At 42.5% G+C, this 23,812-nt stretch overlaps 2 protein-coding genes across 3 annotated transcripts; both read right to left on the reverse strand.

Annotated features, from left to right (window-relative positions):
• Window positions 1–2,065: 2,065 nt before the first annotated feature.
• LOC310821738 (WD repeat-containing protein 37) lies at window positions 2,066–15,220 on the reverse strand. 2 transcript variants are annotated; one of them, XM_083693918.1, is made up of 14 exons: window positions 15,098–15,220; window positions 13,749–13,924; window positions 10,966–11,062; window positions 10,360–10,455; window positions 9,925–9,989; window positions 6,505–6,640; window positions 5,978–6,049; window positions 5,595–5,639; window positions 5,135–5,211; window positions 4,676–4,910; window positions 4,380–4,521; window positions 4,094–4,228; window positions 3,884–3,998; window positions 2,066–3,527 (listed from the first exon to the last, which is right to left on the reverse strand). In XM_083693918.1, the coding sequence occupies exons 2-14, from the start codon at window positions 13,884–13,886 to the stop codon at window positions 3,396–3,398; spliced, it is 1,485 nt and encodes a 494-aa protein (XP_083550044.1). In that variant the 5' UTR covers window positions 13,887–13,924; window positions 15,098–15,220; the 3' UTR covers window positions 2,066–3,395. The 2 variants fall into 2 exon arrangements, with proteins under 2 accessions (XP_083550044.1, XP_083550043.1); XM_083693917.1 differs by having other exon boundaries at window positions 10,966–11,065.
• Window positions 15,221–15,488: 268 nt separating this feature from the next.
• gtpbp4 (GTP binding protein 4) lies at window positions 15,489–22,573 on the reverse strand. Its single transcript, XM_083693916.1, has 17 exons — window positions 22,480–22,573; window positions 21,957–22,127; window positions 21,744–21,847; window positions 21,486–21,622; window positions 21,083–21,183; window positions 20,536–20,628; window positions 19,897–20,088; window positions 19,397–19,462; window positions 19,150–19,239; window positions 18,847–18,957; window positions 18,286–18,363; window positions 18,066–18,117; window positions 17,853–17,953; window positions 17,237–17,434; window positions 17,048–17,113; window positions 16,800–16,946; window positions 15,489–16,448 (listed from the first exon to the last, which is right to left on the reverse strand). Exons 1-17 carry the CDS (start codon window positions 22,525–22,527, stop codon window positions 16,296–16,298), a joined length of 1,908 nt encoding a protein of 635 aa, XP_083550042.1. The 5' UTR covers window positions 22,528–22,573; the 3' UTR covers window positions 15,489–16,295.
• Window positions 22,574–23,812: the final 1,239 nt, after the last annotated feature.

Consider the following 23,812-nt stretch of genomic DNA (forward strand, 5'->3'; position numbering starts at 1 on the left):
ATGCTTCACATATAAATCTCAGAACTAAAATGATTGAACTATAGTTACACTTTCTATCAATATCACTGAACTTTGCTATTATGTGAAATATAAAACAGTCATTGCTATATTTTAATATAATAAATATTAAATTTGCAATTTTGTGTTTGCCTGTTTCCTGACAAATGGATACAATATAAACTATTCCATGTAAAACACATCTCAACATCACTCAACTGATTTCAAAACAAACATTTCACACACGTAATGAGTTAGGAGAAGGGAGTCTGAGACAGAGAGGTATGTGTGTGTGTGTGTGTATGTGAGAGAGAGAGAGAGAGAGAGAGAGAGAGAGAGAGAGAGAGAGAGGGAGAGAGCAGCTTGGAACCCGGTACTCCCTGCTCACAGCTGTATTGGTAAATTGGGGACAATAAAGACAAGGACACAAGGTGAGAGAGTGATGAAACAGCACAACATTTTTATTTGATTTCACAAGTTGTTCCTTATACATAGTTATCTCACACAACATCGGTGTAGGCAAAAACTATTTCATGTGTTTATGACATCCGTGTGGCGGTACTTTTCTTGTTAAAAACAAACCCCTTTTATCACAAGTACAGCATCAACGGGGAACTACGCACGCCACGAGGCCACAGTTTCACAAGGTTCTTATTGTTAAAAAAAACAGCTGATTTCTAGGTGGGATGTTGGTCGTTGAATGGGTATGGTATGATGGTGAGGTATCTCCAGTGAAATGTATACAGGACAAAGGTTTATGAAACATAACAAGAGGGCAAAACCATAAACCTGTAAAGAAAACCATGCAAACGGTGAAACTTAATGCTGCGTCTCAGATTGAGACTGTGTGTCAGGTGCGTTTGAATCAAGTTCTAAGAGTCTGCTTTAGAAGAAAATCATTGGCAAACTAGGAAATAACATATTAAAGACACATTCACAGGTCACCCAGCGTTGGATATATCTGCCATTCAAACGAATGTGTCACTTGCATCTGGGATGGATGTCGTCAAAGACGTTAGCTACTGGCTGATTACTATTGTCAGTAGTAGGGTTGGGGTCAATTCCATTTCAATTCAGTCAATTGTCTGAAATTCCAATTCCGAATTCTCCTCATTGGAAAGCATAGAAGAACATTTGGAATTGGAATGTCAGTTTACTTTCTGGAAGGACTGAAGTGAAATGGAATTGACCCAAACCCTGGTAGCATCCTCTCTGTATCCTTGGTTTACACCAGTGGAGGCTGGTGGAGGTAGAAATCGGAGGACGGGCTCATTGTAATGCATGGAATCAAACACGTGTTCTATTCCATGCATTACAATGAGCCCGTCCTCCGATTTCTACCTCCACCAGCCTCCACTGGTGTATTAGTATGCTCGTCATGTACAAGACCGCACAGCACAATCTTCCGTAGCCCTCAAAGATAAGGGATCAGTCATCACCATCCTTGATGGAAACGATATAATCACATGGGACATTACACTAAATAAGTGTTGCAAACCCTCTACAGACGAAGCAACGATACCGGCGCCAATGAAAAACGTTTAGGCAATAATGCGATAGATTTTCACAGGATGAAATGAAATGAAAAGAACACCTCATAATCATGAACTCAAAAGGTTAATAATAAAATCTGTCGCAGAAATACGCCATCAAAGCCATAGGGGCCACTTTGAAACTCTCTCAATAATATATTACAATTCATATGGTACAAATGTGACACTTATAGCGGGAGAGGATTTACAATACCCACACTTAAAAAAAACGTAGCTTCCCCCACACCCGCCTGGCCTGAACACCCGATACCGACATGATCACAATGATGATTTTGTTTTGTGTATCAAGTCATTGATGATCATGTGGATGCGAGTTAAATGACTTATCATTTTGTCACATATTGGCAAAAACACAGCGCAAAAAAGTCCCCACAGAAGCGTTTAAACAGCCATGAAGTTGGCTTGGGTCATAAACTCATGTCTTGGACATATTACAGGCACCGATACAAACACACACCGTCGTTGGTTTTGGTTACAGAGGAGTGCAAGTCATCTGTTCTTGCGAGACTAGAGTGACTCTTTTAACATACAGTTTTAATACGCTCAAAACTGTTTTCACATCGACATTAATTATTCTTCATCGAAAAACAGACACAGGTATCGTTATAGTGACATCGAAATGTCCCCCCCCCCCCCCCCAGACACACCACGGACAATGGTCTCGTTGTTATTTTTTTTCGATGTTTGTTTGATATTTCGGCGTCGACAATGGAGCATTACAGGCAGTTAGATGACAGCTATTGCATAACAAACGCTCTAAAGAGATTCCACTTTCTAATGCATGTTAAGCGAGTACCTTTTGGTAACAAACAGGACTGATCTACCACCTTGTAACAGCGTCTCAATACTGACAACTAAAGGGCACTACCGGAAAAAGGCTAAGAAGCACAGATCACCATTTAGTATTGTTCATAAATCCTAATATATCTAACAAACACATTTTTATAACGTCATGATTTTCATATTTCATAACGTCATGATTTGCCCCCCCCCCCCCAAACATCCCTAAAAGTCCTTTAAAATGGCACAACATATTGTCTTAGAATAGGATTGAGTCAATTCTGTACAACACCTGCAAATCAATCATGGTATTTAAAACAATTGAACAATGAGGGAAAATGTAACAGCTATTGGGGTTTTCAAGGTGCATGGAGAGCCATGTAGGGGCTCTCTGTCTGGCTGACCAGGGCTGAGCTGGGAAGCAGAAGACAGGGAAGCCTATCCACCTGTCCACCGTGTCAACGTGTGATTCTTCCAGGTTAGCACAGAAGCTATTCTAGCTCTTCATTTGAGCAGGTTGGAGGGGCAGAATATGCTGCGTTTCACCAACACACGTCTACATAAAATGCCATCATTATCATCATGCATCGAAGTGTGTGTGTGTGTGTGTGTGTGTGTGTGTGACTGATCTTTTCTGAAAATGTAAGGCCCCACTTTTTGTCACGGTGCTGTCATCTTCGTCCGAAAATTAATGAATTATCCATGATTAAAAAAATAGGATGAACGACAAAGCAGGGTCCTCATTTTCTTTTTTGTTACTTTTGTTACTTGGGGCAGTTTGAAAACCGCACGCACGCACACGCGTATGTACTGTAGGCTATATTCCATGCAGACTGTGCACATTGGAAAGTGTGAGAAGAGAAGAACACACACAACGTCACAACAGAGAGCTGGGAGGGGGGGGGGGGGGGTGTTGTTGGGTAATGTAGTTCCTCGTCTCCCCTCCCTTCCCGAGGGAGAGTGTCTGGTCTGGCTGACCAGGGTTCTGCTCTAAGGTGAGGCTCAGGGAGCAGACTGTGCCAGGCCGGGTGGCTCAGGGCTGACCCTGGGTCAGAGGTGGTGAGGTCACTTCTCCTGCAGCAGAGCGGGGATGTTGATGTTCCAGCCAATGGCCTGCCGGTCGAAGCCGCAGCTGAACAGGTTACAGGAGGAGTTGTCCTCGCTCCAGGCCGAGCAGCACACCATACGCCGGTGGCCCTGCACACACACACACACACACACACACACACACACAGGCAGACACACACAGGCAGACACACACAGGCAGACACACACAGGCAGACACACACACATACACACGTTTACACTGCTATTTCCACTTTGCAAATTCACAGATACCTCAACATTAATACAGGAGTTATTGCACTATTTGTACTATGGATACATCCATCCAGACCAGGGTTTAGACCACATCATTACAACCAGGAATACCGATGCAGACTAGCCTACATGTGGATCAGTTTAAATCCTGGAGGGGGGGGGGGGGGGGGGGGAGGGCAACTTCATAACACCACTAATACCAGCAATATACCCCTGGGGGCAAAGCTGCATACCTGTCGGTTGCTGCGGGGGAGTCGAGCCAGCCGCACCCCGGACATGTCAAACAGACGGACCTGGCGATTGTCGTGAGGAAGAGCGATGATTCTTTGGGTCGTCGACACGCTTATCCTGGGAGAGAGTTACATCATTATCATCATAACACAGATTACGTTTTCTGACTTCACATTGTTCAAATGACATGAAAGAATATAGAGAAGTCTTACCTATTGACAGCAGAGTCTGTACGAATAGTTGCTATGGGTGACCTCATGTTCTTCAGGTCCCACACCTTGACCGTGCGGTCGTCGCTCCCGGAGACCACGTTGTCCCCGACCGTGAACACAGCTGACGTCACCGTGCTGGAACACATGAGAGAGAGAGAGAAAGAGAGAGAGAGAGAGAGAGAAAGAGAGAGAGTCAGTCACGCTCACCACAGAGTGTGTTTGTGTGTTACTGATTCTGTGTGTCCCTGGAACACATGGAACGTGTGCGTTTGTGTGTGTGACTGACTCGGTGTGTCCCTGGAACACGTTGACAGAGTGGATGGATGGATCCCTGAAGTCCCACAGGCGGAAGGTTGTGTCTCTGGAGGAGGTGACCACCAGACGCTGGGTAGGGTGTGTGCAGCAGTGGGTCAGCTCCTGGTCATGACCTGGACACACACACACACACACACCAGAATGAATCACAGAATGTCTATATAAGCTACCCAATTGGCAAATATATATATATATATACACACAGCCAAAAAAACAAACTTGACCATATTCTAAGAACACAGTGGAGTGTCCAGCTGAGTGACTGACCAGTGAGTGAGTGTACAAGTTCAGACGTCTCCACGTCATACAGATTGGCAGCCCTGTCCCAGGAAGCAGTGACCACCTGCTTCCCCCCCACCAGCCAGTCTGCAGCGATGACCACCCCCTGGTGGCTGCGGAGGGTAGTGGAGGCCACGCGGATGGAGGGACACTCGTTAGGCCCGTCGGCATCCCCTTCTGCCTCATCTTTGTCGGAGAAGTCGATGTCGTCGTCACAGGGCAACTGGTAGTGTTACACACGAACAGACACACACAGATGCAGACACAAAGACACACACACGCAGTTTTTAAGTTGACCTACAGGTGGATTCTAAGACGAACAGATCGAGAACACTGTATCTAAAATGAAACAACTGATTAGGGCCCAGAGTTTTTCCTTTTCCCCCCTGACCTGACCAGGAAAACCTCAAGGCCCTACTCGTACTACGACTCAACAACCCAGCTTACACTGATGTCTGCAACAGGCTGGGGGGTGGGAAGCTGCACCATGTATCTCCAGATATGGGCGGTCTGGTCACCAGAGGCTGTTGGGGGTGGGCGTGGGGGGTGGGGGGGGGGCAGAGAGAAAGAGAGGACTCAGAGAGGGAACACATGACTTCCAACCAATCCACGATTTTATTGCCTTTTAACCTTTTTGGATGGAAGATATGTCCCTCTCATTTCCTGTTCAATCAATCAAAGTAGCTACGTCTCCCGGGTGAGAACGACAGCCAGCTAGGATAAACGCGGAAAGCTATTTCCGCAGGAAAAAAAAAAAACGGGACATGAAATGTTACTACGGCGACACGCTGGGGTGATGCCAATAAAAATGGTGGATAGGCGGCTTGGAATCAAAGATAAGAGTGTTGTGATCAAAGCCGTTTTCCGGTCGTTCTGGACATTCGGGAACACATTTCTCCTTGCTCACCTGTAAGGGCCATCTGTTCAGTGGGGTGGAACTTGATAGAATTTACTGGAAAGAAACAAACATATCACACATGTATGGTTTGCTAGGTGATAATGGTCAAACAAAGACATTCTATCACTCAGAAAATGTTGTACCTGCTCATTAAAAATGCTCAAATAATATCAGACCAACTTATTCATGCATATCAGGAGAGGTTGGCGGAGGTAGAAATCGGAGGATGGGGCTCATTGTAACGCACGGAATGGAATGAGAAATGGTGTTTGGTACCATTCCTCATTCCATTCTGTGTGTTACAATGAGCCCGTCCTCCGATTTCTACCACCGCCAGCCTCCCCTGATGCATATGCGTTTCATGGGTCACATGACCACAACGAGCCTCTCACCTGATCCTGCGTGGCCCACATACTTGAGGAGGCACTTCCCTGTCTCGATGCTCCACAACATGGCACTGTGATCTACACAGACAGACACACAGAGACACACAGAGAGACACAGAGAGACATAGAGAGACACAGAGAGACACAGAGAGACACACAGACACATGGTGAACAGTAGCTAAGACCAGCAGGATGCATTTAGGCCACTGAGGCTTTGTAATCATTGACAAATACACTTTGTCTCTGTCAATGTGTTAAAGTACAATAAGCAAAAATACTCCTGTCTGAAAACAATCATTACAAGACCTTATGATCGCCTTATTACCAGCCTTATTACCAAACACATCTTCTGGCAGTTAGGGGACTAAATATTAAACCAATGTGAAAATGTCCATTTAACCTTTAAAATAATTTAAAAAAAAAGTTTAATAAATGAGTGAGTGAAACCAAAGTGTCCATCCAGAGTCTTATAAATAAAATAAATAAATAATAGCTGAGCAAGGTCTGGACTCAAGACATTGAGCTGTTCCTACCGGCTGATGCGGTTCCCAGCACCACAGGCTGGATTCTGGTGACACTGAGGTCCCATATGCCGTCCCTGTGGCCCACATACTCCTTCACCAGCTGGCACACAGCCCGGGACGTGGTGGCTTTAAAACTGGACACGATCTGGGAGGGGCAGACACGACACTGGTAAAGGTCTCGAAACCTATCCCTGCTGCGTCCCCGATTCTCCACCCTTCTCCTTGAAGTGTACTGTACACTTGTCTTGTTCACTTCACTCTCCTCACATGGATTTAAAAGAATAGGAGTGGTGTAAGCAAGGAACTAAGTAAGTCAGCTAAGCTCTTACAACAGTCCTATGCCTTTAAATCCATGTGAGGTTAGTGAACAAGTGCATACTTCAGGGAAAAGGGAGTAGAACCAAGACACAGGGAAGGAGTTGGTGCCAAGCAGGGCAGGGGTGGAAGCAGGGACTGCAGAAGCGGAGAGGAGGGGGACATTACTGCAGGAAACCAGTCAGTAAGAGACCTCGGGCACAGCTAAGAAGCTCTGGTTGGTTTCATCATCATTCATATCAACCAGGGATGCAGAGGAACAACGTTAAAATCTGCTATTTTTTTTGTAAAAAGTCTGTAAATGCAGTTCGACATAAAAAAAAGGTGCGTAAATGGCATTAATGTGCGTTTATCCTCCGTTACATCCCTGATATCAACTCAGTATTGTGTCGGAGTTGGACACACACACACCAACAAAATATGTTGCATTAATCAAACTTGATTTTTAATGCAAAGCTGTGAAAGAAAATGTTGTTTGACGGGGGACAAAGAATAGATTAAGCAATATAAAGTTATTAAACATAGGAGACATAGGAGTTATTAAACATTGAAATAATATTGAAGTCAAACAGTTATCATCAGTATCCTGATGGTTTAAGGTGTTTACGTCTAAGATTGAGATAAAACAGGCAGGACTTCTGTTGGGCGTTGGAAACAAACCACTTAATAAGTCCCAACTGTGAAGGCAGGAGGGAATAAATCATCAGGTCATCAGGTTTTACACAAAACAAACAAACAACAACATGGAAACAAACAAACAAACATTAAACTGTGTAAATACAATCTAATAAAAATGGGGAGTCAAAATAAGAACACGCAATAAACATTTATAAAAGCACAATAACACCATTTAACACCAAAAATGTTATGTCCGAAAAGGTTGATGTGTCGAGTTGCAGACAGTTTGTTTTCCAACTAAATTCTGCATTTGTTGAGGGGATTGATGGTTTATAAGCAAGCAGTTTGGCAGCCTAACTACACGTAGCTTAGCTAGCTAGCAGCAGCTCTGAATTTCTCTGGTTGGTTCAGCTAAAACATCTGAGCATGAACGTTGAACACAGACTATACTGAAGGGGAATTTTCTGTATGAAAAAGGAAAGCTGAAGCTGAGTTAATGTAGTAGTATAGTATAGTATTGTAAAGTATAGTTGTAGTATGTATCAAAGTAATATCAAAGTACACCCACGTGTATGGTTGTAGTACAAATAGCCTACAGTAGCAGAGAGAACTGTTGCTGAATTCAGAACCTGTGTTAATGCAACATGAGCACAACATGCTACATTTAACAATGAGGCAACAGGCAGTGGAATGTGTTAGATACCGCAAAGCCTTGCTACATCAGCTGGAGTAGGCTAAGCTACATAGCTACATCTGTGTTGCTACATCAGCTGTAGTAGGCTAGGCTACATAGCTACATCAGTGTTGCTACATCAGCTGTAATAGGCTAGGCTACATAGCTACATCAGCTGCAGTAGGCTAGGCTACATAGCTACATCAGTGTTCCTACAACAGCTGCAGTATGCTAGGCTACATAGTTACACAAGTGTTACTACATCACCTGTAGCAGGCTAGGCTACATAACTACATCAGTGTTGCTACATCAGCTGCAGAAGGCTAGGCTAGGCTATCTGGGGAACAATGGGGTGTACTTTCAGTGCATGATTAGTGGTCTGCCATGACCATATCAAATTGCTGCTTGTTTTACATCTGGGATAGACTTTGCCTCAAGTGCCTTTCCCGAAAATGGCACTGTACTTGAATTTGCAAATTAAAACCATGGTGACTCTATAAATCTAATTAAGTAAGTGAAAACAGACAACAATCTGAGACGGACCCAGGTAGCATTATACGATGATAGAGGAACATCAAAAGATCTTATTGCCTAACTGATCTAACTGCCACTATGGAATATAGGCCAACACATGCCCTTTAACCCGTAGGGCTCCGACATTAACATTAAATGCATTCCACTGAGCTGTTTTCTGCCCATAGACCTACTACAGAATATGACGGCATCAGGGGATTCTGGTGGTAGTGGAAATCAGAGGGCAGGCTCATTATAATGAGATCCCTCATTCCATACCATGCATTACAATGAGCTCATCCTCCGATTTCTGCCTCCACCAGCCTCCCCTGATGACTGCATATATGAATTCAATGTGCTTCCACTGCATAGGGTTCCTTGTGAAGGCAAAAATGTGTTAGGTACCTAGGTGACAAATAAAGGGTACAGCCTTAAATACGTTTTAGTCTGGTGAGTGAAACCAATTAGTGTCCGTCCAGAGTCGTCTTATAAATAAAATAAAAACTCCTACATTTGAATGGCCAATTGTCTTGGAGAGGGAGGGTCCGCCCCATGGCTGGGCTGCTCATGCATATTCATAATGGCACACACAGGGTGGGGGTGAGGGGGGAGGGGGGAGGGGGGGTGGAGGGGTGGAGAAGTTACCCATGAGTCTCCAGCCCACAACTCCCAGTTTGTCACATTGAAGTTGCGAGCTGGTCCACCTACTCTGCCATGGAACGACTGTGAGCGCTACAGAGCACAGGTGAAGAGGAGAGCAGGGTGAGTTTCCCAAGAAACTTCGTGGCTAAAGTACTTTATCTATTTTGAAAATCCAGGCCCACTCCTCCCCTAGACAAGCAGCCAAGTTTCTTCATTTAACACATTTCGTTAGCTGACGCACAGAAGATTGACCTGCAAACATTGATTTTACAATTTTTACTGTCTCGCGGCTTTGTAGTCGCGTCGTCAGGGTAAATGAAGTAATACTCAAGCGACGAAGCTTTTGTGAAACTGACCCCAGTTGGTTTTTTTCTTGAACTCCCAACATCATCTGAATTCTTAGATCAAACCTGTCCCCTGTTTGATTACATCTAGATTGTGTGTCACCAACACACAAAGTAACATTCACTTATGACCATTTCCAAAGCTTCTTCTACAAACATACATACCACATAACGTACATTCCACACCTAGAATTATCAATGCATCCCAAAATAATTTCTTCAGTAATATGTAATCAAATATAACCAGTATTGTTAGGCCCAAAATCCGTTCCACATACAGTCCAGCTACAGTGTAGGATGCATGCCAGAGTGGAGGGCGTTTACCTTGCTTGTAGATGCCTTGTATGTGGTCTTCAGCTTCTGGGAGAGTTGGCTTGTGCTATGACTTGCTGTGGACAAAAAGAACAGACCGCATGATTACAGGAAAGATTGAGGGAAAACAATTGTAGATGATAAGTGATCCTTGGGACGACCCTACCCTGAATCCTAACCCTAACCTTAACCCTTATCCTAAACGCTTTGAATCTCATCTCGGGGTGACATCAGGGTCGGGCAGTCCAAAGCATCCCACTTAGCATTTACCGAAAAACAACAATGAAGACTATCACAGTGTAGTCCTAGTGTATTGTTGTAAAATCGTGGATCTCTCATTACATTTCTTTTGGTTGTTATTAAAGTCCTAAGTCCTCTGTATCAGTAGTATCATGTGGTTAATGATGTATAAAACATCACATCAACAGTAATTCTGCTGTCTCAAACCTTTTGCTTTAAGTGCCCCCTTGGTCAGGTCTCCACCCTCGATGGTTTGTCCTTCCGCCGTCAAACGATCGTTCAGGGTTTCAATCTCTCTGCGCACTACAAATAAGTAGAATCCATGTCAGGTGATACTAATAGCAATTGGCTTGTTAACCAAACAGACCAATCGGAATTGGGGTCCTCTGTGGCTCAGTTGGTAGAGCATGGCGCTAACAACGCTTAGGTTGTGGGTTTGATTCCCGCTGGGGCCATATATATACTGAAATGTATTGCACTCACTGCAATGTAAGTCGCTTTGGATAAAAGCGTCAGCTAAATGGCATATATTATTATTATTATTATTACATTAATCGGAATCAATCAAATACGCTGTAAAATATGCTCCAATCAACAACCTTACACAGGAAGACAAAGGTAATGTCATCCACCGTTATTAATGTGATGTATAAATAAATGCAAATATCAGAATCAAATCAACACATTTCTATGGTTTCTTCTGTAGACAGAGTAAATTAAGTGAAGTCATCTGCTGAAATAACCCTACATAAACACCATGAAAATGTCAACCACCAAAAGTGTGCTACATTTGACATTTTATTTAGTACTTACACTCAATATTTTCAATGTAGAGGTTCTCAAACTCCCTCTCGATCTGGCCAAACAGGTCTAGAAGATTGCTCCTCAAAGACAACGGCAGTTTGGAGTCCTGCTGAGGTAAAACGGGTAAGAGACGGACACGCCTAGAAACCAACCATTAACAGGTGGGGGAAGGGACACCACAGTAACACACATACATCCAGTAGGGCTGGTTACCCGGACCTAGATTAACCCTAGTCGTAGACTAAGCATAATTGTCTATAGAGAATCTCCATTGACAGTTTGGTTTAGTCCAGGACTAGGCTTAATCTGTGTCTGGGAAACTGGGCCATAGGGCCCAACACAATAGCTACAGTACCAGGGTTGGGGTCAATTCCATTTCAATTCAGTCCATTCAGGAAGTAAACTGAAATTCCAATTCCATTTCCAAATTTCCTCTATGCTTTTCAATGGGGAAAATGTAGAACATTTGAAATTGAGTTTACTTCCGGAATTCACCCGCTAACCATTGTCTTACGACAGACAGCGCGACTCCCTCAACACTGTTGGTAGTAGTTCAGGGTGAAGCAGGAGTCGCGCTAGAATGACAACACCTGACATAAGACAATGTCCCGTAACACGATAGATACATATGCTGTTACCATCACAACAGGCCAACTGACAAGTATGTCTAGGACTCTAACAAACACAAAATGCTAACTGCTTGTCAAACATCTTTGAAAACTAGGCCTAACATGTCAACTCAACAACATGGTACCCTAGAGTTAGCGACTGAGCTAAGGTTGTGGGTTCAATTCCCACTGGGATTACACAAACAAAAAATGAATGCACTCACTGTACTGTAAGACGATTTGGAAAAAAACGTGTGCTAAATAAAAAAAATAAGAGGCATATAAATGTCACAGGAAACCACATCTGAGGGAGGAAGTCAGGAACATAGCAAATGGTTTCTGTCTTACTGTTACAAACCAGATGAACGAATCTACCCAAGTCACTTTAATTCTAACACAGAAACACTCATTCTACCAGAGCCTGGATCTCGGCTGAAAAGAGACCCAGCTATAAATGCACAGACACAGGCCTATTCGGGGGTTATACAGGCTCATTGTGTCCTTGCTTCCAGCTCCAGCTGCTTTCTAAGGAGCTCAGTGGAGAGCGCTCTTTGCATTCATAGGCTCACAGTACTGTAACAAGGCCTGATGCCAGGGGGCAAACACATGTACGCTACAGTGCACACATTAACAGTACAGCCAAGCAAGAGCATGCCGGTTTGATGAGTCAAATGCTCCAGGGCATTTGAGAGAACCTGTATAGCATCATAGAGAGACTTGCTAAAAACGCTAAAAACATAACATTCTCTTCATAAGAGCAAAGCTCATTTGAAATGCATGTTGGACTGGGCTTCCTGGGGATTCATGACACGAAACCTTGTTGGCAAAAGGGGAAGGAAAGGTATGGCACAAGAACCCAACACTCTAGAACACTCGGGAATTCAAGAACATAACACAATACAATACATCTAGTCTAGTCTATCTACTGTAGTAGGCTACTTGATGGGAAATCTGTTGAGAAATGACGCTACTGTACATTGTAAGACACAGGGGTCAATGTTTCCAAACACCTAACTTACCTCCATTCTCAGGAAGTTTTCCAGATTATCAGAAGATTTAGACTATGACCGTTCAACGAGAGTGGGCCAGAATAACAAAAACAAAACAAAACAAAAAAGTTATAAAACAAGGATTAGGTAGTGGTTTAACCCCATGTCCTGGATCGCTGAGATGAAATGATTCCTCCACAAGTAATTCAAGTTAAAAATACACTGCACTTCCAAGAGCATTAGCAGACATGAACTGAAGAACAGAGCCCGAGGTACTTGGCTGTTGACCCTTTTTCTCAATAAGCTCCTCAACCTTGTGGCTGAAAAACTGGGCATCTCCTTCGTAACCGAATTTAGGCCTAGAATTTGGCAAACAAGCAGCTAATCTCCTTTTTCAGATTGTAGAGGAAAATACTTGTTATTATTACTAGCCACTGTCGAATTAATACAAGAGATGCAGTTACAGGAACTACGAAAAAAGAAGAGCTTTCCACAGAAACATATCCACGATTCAACGGATCAAATTCATCATTCATATCAGCTGACATTCCAACTGCTGGTGAACTTTGTGGAAAAGAACCAGTGATGCCTTAGGCTGTATAGAAAGGGAAGACACTGTGGCTCTTCAGACGAGTGCGTCTGCAATCTGTTTTGTTAATCTATTTGTCCGTCCATGTCAGCAAACATCCCCTCACTTCAAACGTACTGTTCTGATCTGACGAAACCACCCTTATATTGATTGAACTAAGTGATGTCGAAATGGATGAGTTTGTGCCAATTTGCTTCAACTAGAGAGTGGAAAAAAGCAATCAAGTGCTGATTCTGACACCGGTTCAAAGCTTGGTGCTCTCTAAACTGACATAGTAACATAGTGTAATCGGCTTAGGCCTACTTTGGGCCAGTGTGATCTTAAAGCTGCTAACTAAGCATAGTGTATCTGCAATAGTAGGTAACAACAACAACAACCACAGAAATGTGAGTGGACTGCTTCACTGCTCAGTCTGCCTTCAGTGTTCACCACATTGCTAGAATGATTAAGCGTGTTCATTTCATGTATATATATATATAAAAAAACATTGTCTCTCCCAGTCATAGAACACAAAACACTAGACAGGCTGCATAGAAATATGTGATCTGATTGGCTAAAACCACGTTCCTTTCTCATTGGCTCTCCCAGTGCTGACCCTATGCTTACCTGTCCCTCCAGCATCTCCCTCTGCAGGCCTGTCCGCTCCTGCTCCGTGCTGTTGGTCCTGCGGATGGACAGGCTGTGGGACTTGCGCTTCTGTTTGGCCTGGCGTGCGGCTGCACTGCTTCCACTTTCTACAGGCATCCCTCCTCCTCACAGACCACTGAACGCTCAATCTGAAACTGTGGAAGACCAAGGAGGGAACGGCAAGGGGTTGGTTAGAGACCATGTAGACCGCTCTGTTATGCTGCATTCAAGTGCTCCCCCAGAACTGGAAAACGCAGAAGTTCGGCAACTTGTGTACCTTTGAGATCTGAGTTTCCCCAAGCGATCTCAGAATTAGCCAATAGGGAACTCCATGCAAAATGCTACGCTAAATCTTGATGGGAAGCTCAGAGTTTCAGAGGAGCACTTGAATGCACCGTTAGTCTGGATCTATACGAGAAGGATCAAGGGAGGAAGGAATGATTTGATTCAGTGGAGGCCGGTGGAGGTAGAAATCAGGCTCATTGTAATGCATGGAACGGAGTGAGGAATGGTATCAAACACGCCATTCCTCATTCCTCCGATTTCTACCTCCACTTATTTGATTGAATAGCATCAGTGTGGATCTGTGTGTCTAAGGTAAACAAACATAATCGCATCCAAGAGGCATATCCATCTGCTCATTATTGTGACAGCATCACAACTTCAAGCACTGTGTCACAGTAATAACAGAGATAGAAGAAACAATACACTGATCATCATGTGAAATAACATGTTAGATCAACTTAAGGGTTATGCTCATTGAGACATAAAATGATCAAATCACATGTCAGCATAACAACCTTAAAATCAGAAACCATTTTGCCCTTGAGAAAGTGTTCGGAAGGTGAGATGTGAACAAAAAATGCAATGTTGAGCACTTTTTAAATGTGCTTTAGCCAGCTAATTATGAAACATATTCATCTGAGATCACAGGTGCGAAGATTGGCCTAAGCTTTGAGCTGCCTGAGTCGATCAGCTCCGTCTGTCACCCTGATCCGCTGCCCTGGCAAACCAGACAGCTAGCTAGCCAGCTAGCAATCAAGCTAACGTTGTGACAATGTTGATGTCACTGACTGAGGTGACAGTTAAAAAAATGAACGAGAGAGGTTTGCACAAAACTGAACTTGTGTCCCGTAACAAAAAATTACCAAGGTGGGTGACTTGACAGTCCAACGATTGCAAGACGAAATGTTAGCTGTACATAGCTAGCTGGCTAAGCTTGCCACACTGACTGACTGAACATGAGTTGTCATTGCTGGCAGGCTTGGCAGGAAAAGCTAGTTTAGCTAGCAGTCTAGGCTAATATGCAAACGAGAGACCATACTTACATGAAAGACTAGCTAGATATGCAGGTTTTTATTCAATGCTGTGCGATTTATAGCGATCATTTTCCTCAAGAGAATAGAATAATCTTTGCTGGGTTCGCCTGATCCTTGTTGACGTCTCCCCGCTGTCAACGATAGCAGCTGATGACAGGGCTCGTCGTTTCATCCGGGTCCCTGATCCACCTATAGAAGTCACGCCCACTTCCGGGTCTCTGGTCCCTCGTTTGCGTCTTTGTGCTCTTAAAAAAAAGTTTGATGTTCTTTAATCTTCGTCAAGGACATTTATGCACTGAAAGTTTTATAAGGACTGTTATGAAAAACAGCAACTAACTTGACAGCACAAGATAAATATCCTAACATTGAATTGTTCTCAATAAGGCAGTGACACAGAACATTTTAGTTATCCATTTATTAAGTCCCCCACTTGAAGTGTTTACAATGTAGAAGAAAATAGGATTTAACCGACATCGTCTTTATGGTATCTACTGCAAGCAATACACTTTATACTTTTATCATGTTCATTAACTTGTTCAAATGAGAACGGTAAGGCAAGATGTTCCAATGATGGCGTGATGTGGCAAATTGAAAAATATTCAGATACATTTTACTTGAATGTGTCTTTTGTGCCTTCTTCTCAGACTTCACCAGGCTTATTTAGTAACAAGCCCGGTGGCAAGTAGCCTCAGCAGTTGGAGGCTTTAAGAGACAGAAAACTATCCATAGATGTTTCATTGCTAACAGACAGGGGAGGCTGGTGGAGGTAGAAATCGGATGATGGGCTCATTGTCATGTATGGATCGGAAAATGAGGAATGGTAATAAACACATTTGGTACAATTCCATTCCATGCATTACAATGAGCATATGTTTGATAACATTCCACATTCCATTCCATGCATTGCAATGAGCCCGTCCTCTGATTTCTACCCCCACCAGCCTCCACTAGTACTTTGTGGATGAGCTGGGTGAGTCTACCTCTTTCCACAAACCACTGTTTGAGCTGCAGCTTTTCAGGAAATCCACTCCATATCACATAATAATACCAGAACATTATTAATAATTCAGAAAAAGGACAACATTTATAATGTTCAGTTGAAATTCTGTGAGATGGTATACAGTTCAGACAAAGCTGGATTAGACTCTGAAGGTGGTCGTCAACCGCATCAATGCCTTCTGCTCCTTCCGACACGATGTAGCCACGTTTATCTGTGATCGTTGGTTCCCTGTTTTCTCTTCCCAGAGAACAGATGTTTGGGCTTGAGGTCGTACACATGCCTATCTGCCTCTCCCTTCTTGCCGTCACGGTTAATGCCTCTCTGGGAGACCTTCATCATCTTCTTAGCCTTCTTGGCCATCTATAAAAGGAAAATATACTTTAATCCTCAGCAAAAAAACAAACATCATCATCTCCAAAGCTTACACAAGTTCATAAAGCAGGACGATTTACATTCTTAATATACTTATTTATCCACATCTTTGTAACAAATCACATTAACCTAGTGGTTAGATGATGTTTTCGTGTGTGTGTGTGCAGGTCTCAGATATTGTGGTTGTGTTATACATCAGGCTTTCAGCGTGGTGCATGATTTCTCTTCACAGACCTCCGGTTACAAGCAAGTTACAAGCAAGTGCTGCTGCTCAAAATAAAATACAAAAATACAAAAGACAATCCCTGTGACATGACAAGATAAAAGTCAATAACATACCGTCTCATCACGAACACCAGATTTGTCACGTGGGGGGCGAGAGGCGCTCTGACTGCGGGTTCGAGACAAGGGAAGAGCGGAGGGCTCGCGTTTGCGTTTCTTGGCGACAACGCTCCTGGATCTGCGAGCGTTCTCGGCATAGTGAGTCTGAAAGTAGACGAGCAGGAACATGCCGATGTAACATCTGGAGTGTGTACAAAGATGGTGTATTTCACATGCATACTACGCTATCAACAGGAACTACTTACGCCATCTTTGTCTGACATGTCCAAACCAAGATCTTGCATCTCCCTCTCCAGAGTTGTTCTTTCCACCTGCAATGTTATTACATTGATGAGCAACACAGTTTATACATACATAAGTATAACAAGTTATGAAAAGATTTATCTTTCAAGTTAAGCGAGATATATATATACACAATATTATTAATTGTTCACCTTTTTGGTAGATCTTGGCATTCTGGGACCGTGGACGTCCTTGTCCTTAGAGGCGATGATCTTCAGCTTCTTCTTCTCTCTGATCTGTTTGGCAAGCATGCGGATCTCCTGCATCTCCTCATCCTCACTCTCTTCATCCGAATCGTACTCCCCGGCCTTCTCCCTCAGCTCCTCCTCCTTCTCCAGCTCCACCAGGTTCTGTGGGTGCAGGGAGAGAGGTGTGTTAGTTAATGGGTTAGTGGACAGTTGGTGATATGGCAGAGGAACCTTTTTTTTCTTTGTGAAATGCGTTTGTGCCTGTGTCATATTTAGCTTCATATTTTAGTTATCATTTAAGGTTTGTCAGAATATTTGTATTCTCGTCAAGGGTCTGTCTGTCTGTGCATGCCCTTTCCTGACCTCAAATCATTCCAAATACTATCGCATTTGCTTGAGTGTTCCTAGAGTGCCTGATGATTTCACTTCTGGGACTATTTCATTGGTTCCATTGCACTAGGCAATCTCAAATCAAGCACAGAGAAGTATTTCAAATACTATTTCAACCAAGATCTAATCTTTTCATTCTTGGCATCCATAAATATGCTACCAGAGACTATCGGTGTCCTGTCCCACTCACCTTCATGATCTCAGGGTCGATATAATCTGCTATGTTGTGACCTTCCCAGATCTCAGGGATGATATCGTGTTTCTCATCTTGATTCATCAGATCCCAATATTCTGGAAAACACAGAATAGAGATGTCAGACATTATAGAGAGACATGCCAATTCACTTCTCCTAAAACATGAGACATTATCAGTTGTTTACGCTCTAAAGAATACAGTACATACTCTGCAGATCCAGAATATAATCGTCTCCCATCTCCATCTCCAGATCTCTCTCCTGAAAAATTATTTCAATAATCAGATTTGAATGAAAGAATACAACATTTTCCAATGTTTGTTTAGGCTACAACATAGCACACATCCAAATGAAAGTTCACTAAATCAGGCTTTTAAAGCCATATTCTGATTCCAATGAAATCAACACTTCCAATGATAGCAAACGTACCGTTTTGCGTTTAGGAGCGTCCACCTCCATGGCTTTCCTGCGAGCCATAGCCCCCTCTGGGATGAAGGGTGGTCTTACCTAATAATGACAAAACAGTCTAGTGAGTATATATAGGAGAAGTCCCATTCCAACTATTCACTTTCAGGTTCTGCTAGATTGCATTATCACAAATGCTACTACAATACAGTTGAAACGCTAAATTAACTGAGTGACATAATAACACTTTCAACAACGATGTTATTGGCGATTGAAGATAGAGTAACTATCATTAATACATCAGTTTAAGGTGGCGCAGCATCCCTCTTACATTCCTTAGGGAGAACCCTGACTTTCATACTGTATACTAGGGTTAAATCCAATTCCAAATTTCCTCAAAAGTAGTATTGGAATTTATGTTAACTTCCTGATTTGAAATGGAATTGACCCCAACCCTGCTATTACTCTCACATAAATGTCCAACACTTGGACGGAATCATACTGGTCAAAGAAAGCACATTGTGTATTACATGAGCACAGATAGAAGTCTGGAAAGACATGAACCTCTATAAAGAGGGGGTTTACCTTCTCGTCTCTCTTAGCAGGCACGGCCAGATGTAATCTGTTGAGGACATCATGGACCTTCTTGCCTTTCATCTTGCCATCGACACGATGGGACAGCAGTTTGTCACAAGCCTGAAAGTCAGGAAAACAACAGTAAGAGATATACAACAAAGACAACAAAGACAACAACAACAACAGACGGTTACTGGGGATTTGTCTCTTCCATAGAGTAAGAGTGACAATCAGATAAAAACTTTGAGGTGATTCTAACATATGAACAACTAAACGTCATGCTAGCAGGTAATCTGACATGTGACTGCTCACCTGTGTTTTTACTGTCATCACTCCTTCCTCTGTCAAAGTGCTGGTTTCAATCACAGGGATCCCGTCTGCTTCAAGGTCGCTGAAGATTTTCTGAGAGAGCAAAGCAAAAACAAATGTCATCATGAGCAAGGCACATCTTGGGAGAGCATGAAAGCAACACTCCTGCCAACTACATAAGGAGATATAAATAACGATTAATAAAAGTTACGCTCTGAACCTTTTGTTACAAATGAACAAAACTACTAACCTGGTTTTCCTCTGTGAGTTCGTCGATCTTCTTAATGTCACACTTGTTGGCCACAACAAGTAGAGGCTAGAGAGAAACAACATGAAGATTACTTCACCATATATATACTGCACTGTTTTTGAACCAACTTAGTTATAGTCACAAGCCTAGAAAGAAACTCAATAAAGCCTAGTCTAAACTATTGATCTTAAAGGGGTGGGTTCCCAGACAGACCTACATCCTAGAAAGTGAATGCACTTTTTATTCCAGGAATTGGCTTAAGATGTGTCCAACAAAAACACCCAAAGGGTAATGAACAGTGCTTTGAGAGTAATGCTGCATTCAAGTGCTCTTCGGAAAAAAGGAGACCTGGACATTTCCGACTCTGCAACGCATGTTTCTTTCAGATGTCTAAGTTTCCCACGCTCAGAATTAACCAATAGGGACCTGTACGCAACATCTTGGTGGGAAGCTACGAGTTTCCGAAGAGCACCATAAATCCTTAACACACGACCTCTGACCTTGTTGGCAAAGAGAGGCCTGATGTTGTTGAAGAGCTCCAGCTGCTCCTCCAGGGTGTGTCCACACTGCTCCGAAGCATCCATCATGTAGAGAACAGCGGAGCGCAGGTGAGCCAGGGCTGTGATGGCCTGCATCTCGATGGTGTTCCTCTCCTCCAATGGGTGGTCCAGGATCCCTGGGGTGTCAACCACCTGACAAGACACGCATGGGGGAGTTAACTTAGAAGATAATTAAATCAAAGTGTATTCATCATATGCACAGGATACAGCTGTGAACGTACAATTAAATTATTTGAGCTACCTCTCAACAGGGCAGTGAAATGACAAGTATAGGAATAAAATTAAATATTCTAAAAAGAGTAATAACAATGCGCAATATACAATCAACAGTCAAACAAAATATATACAGATAAGTAGTATAAACGTAATAGAATATAGCAGCAATGAATAGAATAGATGTAAATAAAACATTTCAGGGGTGAGTCCTACCCATATGCTACTACTACTGCTGATCAGGACAGAATCTAAAGCGTTTATGGGTGTCCCTGTAATGAACAGACACAATCTTGTTCCTGATAGAAAACAACTAATCTGGTGCCAACAGTTCCAGTGACAGATGATGTGTGTGTGCCATCCTACCTGCCAGCGAAGGTACTTGTAATCCATGTGACCCACAAACAGGGACTTAGTGGTGAAAGCATAGGGCTGGACATCCACATCTGCTCTTGTGACCTGATGAAGACAGCTGTACTTTAGTAACATATTATTTATCTTGTAATACATAAAGCCTAATGATGCTAAAATGTTATTTGAGCATTAAAACAAACAAAGTGTCTATCATACACACAAATCAGTTGATCAGGATGAACTGACTATTGAAATGTAAAAAGACAAGCATGTTTAACAAGGTGCGCTCCCAATTATCTATCCAATGGTGTTTCAGCAAGCATGCATTAACCAGTTATACAATCACTGTATTATAGAAACACATTATGGGACGGATGGGGTTTGAACCCGGGTGTCCCACATGGAAGACCCAAGTGTCTATCATTAGGCCAAGAGGACATCCTTTCCGTGTCTCAGGCAGGGCTACCTCATCACAAGTGTGATTCCAAATCACCTGCGCTACAATTTCATAATCAGGATGTACTGACTTGCTTTCAATTTCATTGGACTGTTTGTTTACCTTGTTGATGAAACTTGACTTGCCCACGTTAGGATAGCCACAAAGCAGGAGAGTACGAGTGTTGGGATCAATCGTAGGTAAACGGGAAAGATGCTGGCGCACTGTCAGAACAACAGTAAACAAAGAATGTCAAGGAAAACAACAATAACCCAAAGTTGTTCCCTATTTGTTTGGAATTATCTACTGACATATTGTGTATGCCATTTAGCTGACGCTTTTATCCAAAGCGACTTACATTGCAGTGAGTGCATACATTTCAGTATATATGGTCCCAGCAGGAACCAAACAACCTAAGCGTTGTTAGCGCCATGCTCGACCAACTGAGCCACAGAGGATGCAGTTCAGACATGACCAGACGACAAGCTTCATTGAAGAAAGTTAAATGACACTACTAAAACTTTACCTTGTTCCAGGTAGTCCAAGCTCTGCTTTTGTCGTTTTACGATGGTGCACATACGACCCAGGGCCGCCCGCTTCAGTTGTTTACAGCGGTACAGAGAATCTCCATACTTCATAAGACGTACATAGTCTTTGGCAACACTGCAACACAACACATAAGGTTCAGATGGAGTGCTCCATTTGAACTGAAACAGATACACTTTGTCAAGGTGTAAACAAAAACAATTATTATTATTATGATTATTTTTAAATTGTATCTTACTTGTCAATCAAATTCTTTGCGATGTTAATCTGTCCCAAAGCCAATTTGTAATGGTCTTTGTCATACAGAACGTTCATCAAATCAGCATAGAACGGATGGATGTCCTGCGGAAGACAACAACAACACATTATGCATTTGACAGAAGTTACGAGAGTGTGACCATGGTGAAACGTGGCCAACTGATTTTCAGATTGAGGGGGGGTTTATACTCACGTCCAATTTTGGGAAATCAGTCAGGATCTGGCCGAGTCTGTCATGGTAGTTTTGCTGGGTGAATTTCACTTTGCGCATATAGAAATGCCTGATGCGGTGAATTTGGTAATGCCTGTGTACTACGGTCGGTGTCTTCCTTTGAGTTTTCGATAAAGTGATGTCGATGAAGTCCTGATACGGTAAACATGGGAAAAAAACACATAAGTGACATTGCGATACAGAGCGTAAACAAACATCAAGGTGTCAATATAGTGCATTCTTAACAAACAAACAACTCGCATCGAATAACATGTTTTTTTTGTTATTATTTCGTGACCAAATGTTATTTTCAGCGACTAGCATTGCATAACATCTGATGTCTGAGGGCTTCTCTCTCTTAAAGCACAACACGTGTCCAGTCCCTCTCGGAAAGCAAGCATTCCGACTCGATTCACACCAATTTTCCAACACATCGACACACCGTTCGCAACTAAATACATGACGGATACAGTAATACACCCATTTCATACGATTAGGACATTACCTTTGAGGTGGGAACCACCATAATCTTCTTAAAATTGTAAAGTGCCATTTTCGCTGAACACGTTGGTCCGCTGACGGCACGGGGAAAGGATCGACCGGTGTTACGGAAGTGATGCTGTTGTCTTGTGTCAAGAGCGCCACAAGGTGCGGAGAAATGTACGGGCTTTTGACTACACTGCCCTCCAATGTCCAAAGGAGGTAAAAATCCAGGATCCAAGGAAAGGATAGGGCTTGTAAACATTGATGATAGCTTGTAAATCATCATCATAAAAGCTTATCATTACAAAACAAGATTTCACTTTAGAAATGTCCTTGGAGTCATAAATGGATGAAGACCCAGTAGATAAATTAAAATGATGACTTAATAAACCAAGGTAATTTTTTTTTTAAGTATATTGTAATTTGTCACTGAAAACTTTGTCACATCTCATAAAACTAGCATTTGGCAGTTAGCACAGATGGCATCTGTGTGCTATGCAGGACTTATCCCAAAGCAGAGAATACAGACAGTCTGACGGGCAATGCCTTCTGGTTCTAATTTTAAAATACAGTGTACTGCAGTGTATTGACTTTGTGTCAGCCTCCCACAACTTCAGGGGGCTGAGTCAAGGTTGATTTGCATCTGTTGTGATGTCCTAGTCTACAGCTGCTTGCTATACACTGTCCTTGAAGCTGTAATGTGATGCACTGTGATATATTTCAAACAGTCCAAGGGCATTTTTTTTTGCACAATAATAATGATTGGATGACTGTATGCTTGGTAATGGTTCATATGTGATTGCAATGTGATTGTTCGTTTGTGTTCTAATATGATTGTTCGTTTGTGATTTCAATATGATCGTTCATTTGTGATTTCAATGTGATTGTTCATTTGTGATTTCAATATGATCGTTCATTTGTGATTTCAATATGATCGTTCATTTGTGATTTCAATGTGATTGTTCATTTGTGATTTCAATGTGATTGTTCATTTGTGATTTCAATGTGTTTGTTCATTTGCTCTGTGGTCTATTTAAAAGCATGATCCTAAAGCCCGGTCTCGACAAGGTTAGATCCTACATGATCCTACATTGTGGATAACCTCATGAATGTGTGGAGGTGGGAAGTGGTTGATTGTGAGTGGTAGGGTGGAATAACAACACAATGTATATAAAATATGACTGAAAGAAGGTGGTTTGAAATGAATCTATACTTGGATTCATTTTTCTTTTTTTTTTTTAAATGTGTATTTAACCTTTATTTATTCAGTTAGCCAAACTCAGACCGAGGTCACTTTTGCGGGTGTGCCCTCATCACAATACAACATGATTACAAAATAACACCTTAAAAACACA

The sequence above is a fragment of the Argentina silus genome (genome assembly GCF_951799395.1).
Source record: "Argentina silus genome assembly, chromosome: 22".
Lineage (NCBI taxonomy): Eukaryota > Metazoa > Chordata > Actinopteri > Argentiniformes > Argentinidae > Argentina > Argentina silus.

Bases quoted from the DNA above. Each gene is read 5' to 3' on its own strand.
- LOC310821738 (XM_083693917.1), bottom strand. From the start codon at position 13,886: ATGCCTGTAGAAAGTGGAAGCAGTGCAGCCGCACGCCAGGCCAAACAG. The intron at 9,990-10,359 runs GTTTGAGACAGC...TTTTGTCCACAG, and splicing joins GGGGGCACTTAAAGCAAAAG to CAAGTCATAGCACAAGCCAA. The intron at 5,640-5,977 runs GTGAGAGGCTCG...GTTTCTTTCCAG, and splicing joins TGTGGGCCACGCAGGATCAG to TAAATTCTATCAAGTTCCAC.
- gtpbp4 (XM_083693916.1), bottom strand. From the start codon at position 22,527: ATGGCACTTTACAATTTTAAGAAGATTATGGTGGTTCCCACCTCAAAG. The intron at 21,623-21,743 runs GTAAGATACAAT...GTTGTGTTGCAG, and splicing joins GCAAAGAATTTGATTGACAA to TGTTGCCAAAGACTATGTAC. The intron at 20,089-20,535 runs GTAGGATGGCAC...GTGTCTTGTCAG, and splicing joins ACAAGTACCTTCGCTGGCAG to GTGGTTGACACCCCAGGGAT.